Genomic DNA, 10,321 nt, shown 5'->3' on the forward strand with positions numbered 1-10,321 from the left:
TTGTATGCATGATTAGCTTCATCACCATCATCATCATTGCCTGTCAGGTCAGATGTGGACTGGAAACTGCATCATTCTGACTAGAGAATCCAGCGCACCGCTCCTGATTGGCTGGAAATGACATCATGGCAGGGTTACCATGTGATGATCAGGCTTTCCTTGCAGGCGCATTGTTTTCCTTCACCACATCCCCCCCACCTTTCTCTTTTCAGTCTTTCTTTACTGCTCTGGTGTGGTTTCAGTGCACCATTTGCGAACAATACCCATTATACGCCCTGCTTCCTTTCCCCTCTGTCCTTCATTTCTCTGTTATTCAGTTTTAGGACCTCGTTTGCTGCATTTTTTGCTCTGTTGCCATGTGAAAAACCCTGTATGCAGGCACACGTCTCTCCACCTATAGCAGACAGCTGGATGACATCATCGTCTCCCCTCCCCCCTGCGGCCTCCTCCAGTGATCACATCCAGCATACACCAAAACCAACAGTTCGTATGGGTGGGTGATCCTTTCTTGCACAAATTATGTGCTCATATATCATTTACTGTATTATTAACTACAAAAAATGCTATCTTTTGTTTTGCATTAACCCATGTGCATTGAGTTCCTTTGTTCTATTCACTTAAGATGTTGTCTGTGTGCTTAGAGGGATGCGGTGCCACTGGGAAATAAACTAGGTACAGTATGTTCTGTTCCACCATATTCAACATCCATATCAGGACCGCTGGGAGTATTTCTACCGCACCTGAGAGACCTCAGACCTGCAAACAGCTTCAAATAAGCACCTTATACAAGTTACTCCTGCACATTTACAAGTCCTGTCATTAAATCCATCTAGAAACCCATCATCTGTGACATTAGAGATGTGACGTGCATAAACTTGGTATTAAAATCAGGTTCGTCCTACAAAATGAACGCTATGTTGAACAAACTGTCTTTGGAATTGTGAAAACTCCAGTAGTTTGATTTGGCACAGGACCAGAGCAACAGATGGGCCATTGACAGACTGTTCAAAAACTCTGCCCGCATCCAGACTGGGCATGCTGGCAAGGTTATTTTGTCATAGTCATCCACAAGACTCCAGCCGTGAGTGAGTGAGAAGATGACACATAAATCCCAGTCCTCCTCCGTTTTTAGACATGACATTTCGAGCGGCTCCCAAAACCAGACCGAACTGGATTAGCACACGATGCTGCGCGTAATTCAATTCTAAACTGGAATAACCTAAAAAAGGAAATGCATCTGGGTTTCAAGCTTTGATATTTGCTCACAAATGTAGGATATATAATATTTAATATTCTTTGATAGCTCCAATTTTCAATAACAAAAAACAATACAATTCTGTTTTCTTATTAACTACTACTAATATTACTAAATAGTGCTTCTTCTGCATAAAGCTGCATAATATGCCCTGTCCTTCTCTGAAATCATAACCAGTTTTCAACAAAGAGTTAACCACCCCCTATCTGCACTCCCAGCCATTCCAGCCCATCAGGAGCCTGCATCCCTCTCGACCAATCACAGCGCTTGGAGGTGATGTCATGCTTTATCTAGCAGAGGTGGTGCTGATGCTGCCAGGTTGAGCATCCAAACAGCAGCAGACTGTCAGACTGAACGCAAGGGAAAGACCCTGACAGAAGATCACAGCACGCTGTCGGTGAGTTAAGGTGAAATTGTATATCATAACCTGTTATCTACTGTATTATGCTTTTGCAGGACAAAGGAAGACTGCTTATCTGTTGGACTAATGCGATTGAAGTTTTATAACTATGGAAACTTCCATTTATTCTGTTTTGTTCCGTATTATGTAGGGCAGAAAGATTCTTAGATAATGTTGCACTGCAGATTTGCACGCTTGCAAGATTTAGATTTGAGATACGTCATGCAGCCTGGGTTATTAGACGTATATGTAAATCATATATAAGCATGAATTGTTGGGTTTTAGTCTTAATACCACATCAGAAAGCAGTTGAAATCATGTTGGTCTAATGCATAGTGCATTGTGAAAAATAGGAGAGTGCATTGCTTGTTTAAAAAGGGGCAAAGTGTGCATAGGTCTTGCAGTGAGCGTGCTAGTCTGCGCTGTGGGAGGTATTGAGAGGTGAGATTATATGTTGGTGTGCAAAAGGCCACGGCCCCTTTATAGAGCGGCACAACCTCTGCTTTCAAAACACCAAGCGATTATTTCGATCAGAAAGCAGTGGGAGGTTAAGAAAATGACTTGCAGCATGAGCTGCAAACAAATGCATGATAAACTTGTATATCTCAATGCTGTTGGGTTGAGCTCCAAAGCATGTTTTATTTATTACATCAGCTGTGTCGCTGGCATCAATAAAACAGGAGCTGATTTTGGGCTTTGTGTGCACGCGGTGCGACCCTCATGACTTGGGAAAATGATGCACGTTCTCAAAGAATCAACATTTTTGGCCTTCATGTTAGGAATGGAGTTGAAACGTTTTTATAGAATAAGCCCATGCATTGAAAATGTCACAAAGTTGCAAAGGTGTTAGCTGGTGCAGCGATCGTGAAGCGTGGGAATTGAGGGGGCACGGCGAGGGCAGAGGCAGGACGAGCGAGAGAGAATGATAGAGAAGGAGCGTAGGCTGAGAGATGATCATCAACCCTGAACAAACCAGATTCATTTACTGTACGCGAACGATTGCCATCAAGTGCATTACCGCTGAGTTTGTTTGTTCCTTGCTTGGTTTTTGTGGATTTGAATAGATTTGTACTTGGTATGCATATTACTATGTGCTTAGATGTAACTGTGTGATACTCTTACACTGCAAACAAATCATTTTCTTTTCTTTTTAAAAAAAAAAAAAATCTAAAACAAGGGATTTACTTGTGAAGCAAAATTGTGTAAGGAATTAAGGCTTCTGGGAATACATCTTGATTATTTTAAACTGTTTTATGCATTAACCAAATTATTTTTTTAGCTATGCTTAAAACAAAAACTTGATGCAAAATGCTTAATCTGATGGAATTTTGCCTTTATTTTTTAATTTATTGCTTTATGATTTATTTATTTAGTAAAAACTGTTGATTTGGGCTTGTTATTCACAATACCAGACTTTTATGTGAGGACAAAGACATATCCATAAGAAGTGATTGACTGGATTCTGATTACATCATTGTTTCTCTCTCCTACAGGACAGAGTTTGAAACGCCTTCGAGGACTCAGAAGAAGGAAAGATGACTCTTGCAGGTACGTGTACATCCACCTGCTCTTTCGCACGTGATCTTGTGAGCGTTTGATGGAGCAGAAGGAATGATGTGTGAGCACATGGCATCAGTGGCATGAGCTCAAAATAACCCGGTCTCTTTCTCCGTTGCAGCATACAGAGAGAAAATGAAGGAGCTCCCTCTAGTGTCTCTCTTCTGCTCCTGCATCCTGCCAGAGCCTCGGGAGAAGCCCACCAAGAAAACACAAGGTACCTTAAAGCCCCCTTTAAAGGTCTCAAAACTAAAATATTGTGTAATTACAGTTAGTTTAATTTGATAGAAGAATTGTAACATTTGTTACATGAATCGTTGTTGATCTTTCGTTGTAGATGTTGTGGACCTCAACCTGTGCATCATTAAAGACATGGAGGTGATCGAGCTAAACAAGCGGACATCGGGACAGGCCTTTGAGGTCATCCTCAGACCACCGTCTTTTGACGGTCAGAGGGAGTTTCATCCCACTTTCCCACCTCGCAGGGACCCTTCGCTGGAGGAGATCCAGAAGAAACTGGATGCAGCTGAGGAGAGAAGAAAGGTGAGGAATATATATGATGATGGAAGATTAAGTGTTATTATTGTCGCTTTTACTATCTAAAACGGAGGCATAATTTGGCTTACCATATATGCATCAATTTAAACTTTACATAAATATTTTTTTAAGACAACCTTGGATAGATATTTCAAAGCTGGATATGCTCAGTGGAGTATTATTTATATACTATTATAGTTTTTATTAATATTTTGAGTTAGCTTTACTTTATATCTTTAGTTTTCATTTTAGTTTTACTTTAAGTAGTTTGGATTACTTTCTGTCATCTTAATTTTGTCATTTTATTTATTTCTATTCAGGGTTCGTACGTTTTGAAAAAACCTGGAAAAGTTATGGAATTTGAAAAATGCAAATTCCAGGCCTGGAAAGGTTTTGGAAAAATAAAAAGACCCAGAAAGTTTTGGAAAAGTCATGGATTTTTTTTTTTTTTAACACAGCATAATATGTGATTAATACAAAAACTGTTTAATAAAAAAAATATTTCGCGTTGTCTTAACGTCCTTATTTCGGGCGGCATAACGTTCAGTTCACTTCCGATTCACTTGTTGCGATGTTGCTGAGGCGAAGTCGGTGCTGACAGAAATTTAATTGAAATGGCAGGAAAGTGGCACGAGTATGCTAAAGTTTTGCAAGCACCGGTGGGTCGAGAATGTAGCGGAAAGAGGATTGCTGCTCTGGCCGCATGTGAAACGATACGCAGAATATTAGCCTACGTCTGTCTCCTGCACGCGAGAGGAGAGAAGAAAATGAGTAAAAGTCAGTTCAATTGTGAGTTCATTCTATATGTTCTTAGGAGTGTGTGCGATATTGTCTATGAACTATGATGATATTGTAATCATTGTTTTAACTATGTACGAGGCACTGCGAGTGCGAGCTGACATCGCGTTTGTCTCTCATGCTTGCTTTCACTGCGTGATGTGTCAGTGCAGTTATGCCCCCAAATGAGTTTTTGTCTTATATTTATATCATATTATGTTGTTATATTAGAATATCACATGAGCAAGAGTGCCGTTTTCCTTTGCACAATTGCAAATGTGCTATTTATTTTATACAACAGTTAAATTAACAATAAAGTTAACATTGCGAGTTACTTTTTGGACACAATATTGTCAATTTTCACTTTATATCGCCGACGAGAATTTCATAATAAAGTTGTAGTCCAACAGACATCGATTATTTATTTATTTATTTAATGAAATCCGCGTTTTGAATGAATCATTTTAACGATTCAATGAACAATCACTTGTTTTTCTGAATGAATCAGCCGTTTGAACGAATCGGTTGAATAAATGACTCCAATAACTCGCTTATTAAGACAGTGACTTGCCGCCACCTACTGGTGGTTTTAGTTTAATGTTTAAAGTATCCTTTAATTAAAAAGTTAAAATTATAAATCATTTAAATATTGAATAGCTTTATTTATGCAATTGTAAATGAAGTATAAATATAGTAGGCTAATGCCAGTTTTGATGCCACTTCTGTGTCACCTCTGCACTGCAAGGATGGATTTTAATTCAATGATTTAATTTGACATTCGTACTGTGTTATTCTAATATAATTTAATTTGAATGTTAGAATTTGGCAAAATTCTATGAATGTGGCAAATTTTGCCCCTTAATAAAAATGTTGATTTCGGTCACTGCTGTGAACTGACCACTGCATAGAATATAAAAAATATGAATATCTTCGTGAGTCTGCTGTCAACAACAGGCCTAAACCGGCCAGGGTACCAGTACAAAAACACAATCAGTAAAATATCATCTAATTATTATCAAGAAAAATTTTGAAAATATCGAGACATATTTTTGTCAATATTGCGCACCCCTAATGTACGGTATTAATTTTGAGGGTAAATTTTAACACAAATTTTTATTCTTATAATGTCGACTGACATTTTCAGGAATACATAGGCGTCATGGAAATGTGCCAAAAAGTCTTGGAAAAGTCATGGAAAAGTCATGGAAAAGTATTGGTTAAAATGTGTATGAACCCTGTCTATTTCTATATACACACACACACACACACACACATATATATATGTATGTATGTGTATTTTTTTTATTATTATTTATATATATATATATATATATATATATATATATATATATATATATATATATATATAGCTTTAATGTATTTTAATTTCTGTTTCAGTTTAGTACTTCAAATTCAATTTAGTCATTTCATTATGTTGCCAAGGCCTGTTTGTCATGTAGGCTATTTGTATTTTATTTGATTTCAGGTTGGTTTCAAATACCACAAATGATTTTTAATTATTTTCATTTTAGTAAACAATAACAACACTAGATATGTTTATAGTTGAGTCTCATACTGAGTTAGAATCTCCTGCATTATCTCCACAGTGTCAGGAAGCTGAACTTCTGAAGCACTTGGCTGAGAAGAGAGAACATGAACGAGAAGTGGCCCAGAAAGCCGTAGAGGAACACAACAACTTCATCAAGATGGCCAAAGAAAAACTGGAGCAAAGAATGGAGATCAACAAAGAGAACAGGGAGGCCCACATCGCTGCCATGCTGGAACGTCTTCAGGAGAAGGTACGGTGAATCTCGGCATTTTAACCCAGTTCTATTTAAAGATGCACCACTAGTGGCACAAAAGGGAATTGCAATCTGTTTGTTCAAGTTGCTTTTTTCATAAATGTAACATCATCATCTCAAAGTGTGTTTGCTGCTACAACCTACGCACACTGACTAGCCAATAAAAACGCAACATGAAATGGCGTATTGATCAACGCAACATGGTGCAAAAACTTAAAACTATACTTACCTCAAGCTCCATTTTCCAAGTTGTCCTTTTTCCCTAGCCATGACCGCATCCATATTCTCCTCTTTCGCTTCCTCCTCTTTTTTTAGCGCACATAAAAACCACAACTGCCAAAGTGCGATTGATATTGTTCTCTTTGTTTACCACTAGCACATGCTGATGACATTTCATTCTTCTATACTAACTTGCGTCATAACCTATGATTCAATAGGTGTTAATTGGGTTGGAAATAGGCATTCTTTTTGCAATTCTGTTTGGTGCCACTACTAGGAAAATCTTTTCAAAGCTTTGACACTTTAGGTTTGAGATTGTTCTATTATTTAATCGTTTTTCTTCCTTTTGTCTTGTGTTTTTCCAGGACAAGCATGCTGAGGAGGTGAGGAAAAACAAGGAACACATTGAAGTGGACTGGGATTAGAATCAAGATCATTTCTTGTCCAGAATTTTTAAAGAAAATGACAAAATGAGGCCTAGCAGGTCCTAGTCATGCTAAGAAAGGCTGTGCTTCGGAATTGACAGCGATTTGAAGGCTGCGATATTATCTTGCGACATTTGCAGCAATAGATACTATATTCTTGTGTTTGCTGCAGCACAAAACGCAGTACATTGTGGATGTGGAATTGGGCATCAATTGGAAAATGCAAAAAAGTCGTTTTGTTTTGTGGATTTGTTTACCGCCAAACTGTGTAAAATGCACGAGTCATCATCAATCCTTTTAGTCTTTAGTAATAGCTTTGCATGCACTGATAGGATAAAGATAACGAAAGAAGAGGCAGATAGAAACTACAGAGTAACCAAGATGTGCATTTGTGTTGTAATGCTGTGAATTAGCTGTTTGTAACATTGTTTGTGTATTCAGAGAGGTGATGTGTACTTAGCACTGTAGTTCTGCTTTGTATTTATGTCTTAGAGTTGGAAGACTCCCCAAAAAAACCAGTAGAATATTTGTTAGTCACCTGACAACGTAGTGTATTAAATGTGTCCGAAATCAAAGCTTTAATGCTTGCATGCCGTGATGCACTTGATAAAACTTGTGAAAAGCCATTTGCTGTGTGAAAGTGTGGTTTTTGTCCTGATATTAATTGCTATATCTCTGAACTTTATGTTCCAGGTGCCTTGAGATCTTCCCACAACACACGCTGATCATATGGGAGAACATTGACCAAAGGACTCACTATCACGCTGAGCTTATTAGCTTGGATCATATGAGATTATGACTCTGAAACCCGATTATATGATATCATTATATCATTGTAAGGTATGATGGCCATGTTGTCAGACGAACGGAACTGGCCGGCCAGCAAAGATCCCGACGGAATCTTTACTACCTTAATCTGAGAAGCGCAGAGAAGTGTTTGTCTCTGTGACGAGCTTGTATGCCAATAGTGCCAAAAAATGAGTGAATGTGAGTGGTGACTTTGTGTGTTTATGAATATTTGGGTGACGTTTGGACGGTTTCATGTACTTGTGGATGCAGTTAGTTTGTCTTCTGTCCTGTCTTTAAGGCTCTATTTTTGGTAAACTGCTCAAGCTTTTGCCGCTGTACATATGTTCACTTGCCTCATGATCAGCTGGTGTCTGATTTGGCTATATAATTCTGTACAGAAATTGTGATATATTTTAGAAGCAGAGGGAATTAAAGGACTGCTGGTATAGTTTTGTCCTTGTGACTTCATTTGACCTCCTTTTTAAAATGCTTTTTAAAAAAAACAGCCCATCAGAACAAGCATTGTAGTATTTTTTTCCTCATTTATTGCAATCTTTAAAACACGTCTGGATCAGTCAATAAATAGTCATTTTCATACAAAAAATCCAGTCAAAATAAATAACCTACATTTGCAAACACATGTTTAATGACATTAATAAATTAGATTATTAGACAGATCAAGTCGGTTGAGGGTTTGAGTCTGATTTTTCTGGTTCTTCAAAAATGTTTAAATATCAAAATAAAGCAAAAAAATAAAAATCCAGTGGAAATAAATAAACATCCTACATTTGCGAACACGTACGTATCTGTGATTACATAAATAAATTATAAAGTCTTAAGTCATATGCCTTAAGTTTTAGAATAGTAAGAATACCAGTGACATCAGGAGAAAACATCTACAATACGTTAACTCATTTTAAACCTGTTGGTGTACATATGGACGAATGCAGGTGCATCCCACTGCGATGGTTTTGTACTCAAGTCTAAAGGAGTAGTTGTGCTTTTCTCCTCGAATTCTCCTCAAGACCATGATTTGGGTGTAAATAGGTTTGGACTGGTAATCCTGGACCTCTTTCCATCCTGATTTGGTTTCGATCAAACATCCAGTAAGAGAACACTTCGCCTCTGCGATGCTAGAAGGGTACAGGTTCTCGTCATGCGTAAACCTATGAAACAAAATGAATCGTGCAATTTTAGGTCAGCGGGTTGCAACAGTCACAATCTAATTATAAAAACAACAAAGAAGCTCTTAAAATAAACGTTCCAAAAGGGAATGAGGGTTGCAGCAATGCCTTAGAAGAGCCATTTTGGGTTCCCCAAAGAAGCTTTCAGTGAAGAGTTCTTAAAATAACCATTTGTTACCATCATTTTAATAATCTAAGGTCCAGTTTCACAGACAAGGCTTAGATTAAGCCAGGATTAGGCCTTAGTCCAATTAGGACATTTAAGTAGCTTTTATGAATGCAAGTTGCTTTCAGTTAAAACAGCTCAAACGTGTATTAGACTGGGATAGGGCTTAAGCCTTGTCTGTGAAACCAGGGGTAAAGAACCTTTTTTAATATAAAGAACCTTTAGTGCAATGGAAGTGTTCCATGGATGTTGAAGGTTCTTCATGGAACCATAGATTCCAATTAGAACGTTTATTTTTAAGGGTATATAGGACAAGGTCTTACGTGTAGGTCCATGGAGAGATGGAGTCATTGTTTATTGACGGGATCGGTTTGGCCTCTTTGAACTCAGAATCCAATATCAACCGGTACGATGATGATGATGGATCCGATTCTTCTGATGACCTGTGGTGGCCGTTTCCTTTCTTCTGAGGATGTTTTGAAGGGGCCGCCTCAGCTCCAAATGATATCAAAACGATCCCCATCAAACAAGCCACCTGTGAAACACACACACAATGTCATTTTACACTCATTTTTGTGACTTCGGCAGCAAAAACATCAGTAACAGTTAGCAGGCCATCTTCTAACATTTCAGCAATACTCACCACGAGGAACTGGATGTTTAACGCTGATGACATTGTTGCATTCATTTTTGTCTCAAGATTTTGACCTTTTCTTTTCAGATGTCTTCTGTCAGTCTTAAGTCTAGCTGTTCTACATTTGCAGTGGTAAGTGCAGTTTATATAGAGAGGCCTTGGTGCATTCGCAGCAGAGTAGGTGCATTTCCTTCCCTTTGATCTTATTTATGTCGTCATATTTAATGCGTCAGCATAACCACTTTGAGTATTGTGACTCTACAATCAAGAATCACAATGCTTTCCTTTTGACAAATGTTTCAAAAAATGCATTGAAACAATATGATGCACTTATAAACTTCACAATTTTGTTTTATTACGTAAGAAACAATGTAAGCACTTGCTTCTGGAATTCACTTTTCTGAGCCATTTTTTGCTCTTACTTTTCAACTAACTGGATCCGAAGTGAATTTTAGTGGACGTACTAAGTCACTGATGTCATAGCAGAACTATTGATATGTTCTACTAACGTTTGAACCCCATTGACATTCATTGGGAAAAAGGATCTTCTTTTATGTTCCACAAAAGAAAAAAGGT

General features: G+C 38.0%; 2 protein-coding genes across 3 annotated transcripts; one reads left to right on the forward strand and one right to left on the reverse strand.

Annotated features, from left to right (window-relative positions):
- Positions 1 to 1,583: 1,583 nt before the first annotated feature.
- Positions 1,584 to 8,208, forward strand: stmn4l (stathmin-like 4, like). Of its 2 annotated transcripts, XM_079854230.1 has the most exons (7): positions 1,584 to 1,656; positions 3,149 to 3,203; positions 3,334 to 3,429; positions 3,550 to 3,755; positions 6,134 to 6,325; positions 6,913 to 6,930; positions 7,666 to 8,208. In XM_079854230.1, exons 2-7 carry the CDS (start codon positions 3,191 to 3,193, stop codon positions 7,672 to 7,674), a joined length of 534 nt encoding a protein of 177 aa, XP_079710356.1. In that variant the 5' UTR covers positions 1,584 to 1,656; positions 3,149 to 3,190; the 3' UTR covers positions 7,675 to 8,208. The 2 variants fall into 2 exon arrangements, with proteins under 2 accessions (XP_079710356.1, XP_079710355.1); XM_079854229.1 differs by lacking the exon at positions 7,666 to 8,208 and having other exon boundaries at positions 6,913 to 7,597.
- Positions 8,209 to 8,298: 90 nt separating this feature from the next.
- Positions 8,299 to 9,859, reverse strand: il17a/f1 (interleukin 17a/f1). Its single transcript, XM_079854231.1, has 3 exons — positions 9,755 to 9,859; positions 9,435 to 9,646; positions 8,299 to 8,927 (listed from the first exon to the last, which is right to left on the reverse strand). The coding sequence occupies exons 1-3, from the start codon at positions 9,797 to 9,799 to the stop codon at positions 8,678 to 8,680; spliced, it is 507 nt and encodes a 168-aa protein (XP_079710357.1). The 5' UTR covers positions 9,800 to 9,859; the 3' UTR covers positions 8,299 to 8,677.
- Positions 9,860 to 10,321: the final 462 nt, after the last annotated feature.

The sequence above is a fragment of the Squalius cephalus genome (genome assembly GCF_949319135.1).
Source record: "Squalius cephalus genome assembly, chromosome: 20".
Classification (NCBI taxonomy): domain Eukaryota; kingdom Metazoa; phylum Chordata; class Actinopteri; order Cypriniformes; family Leuciscidae; genus Squalius; species Squalius cephalus.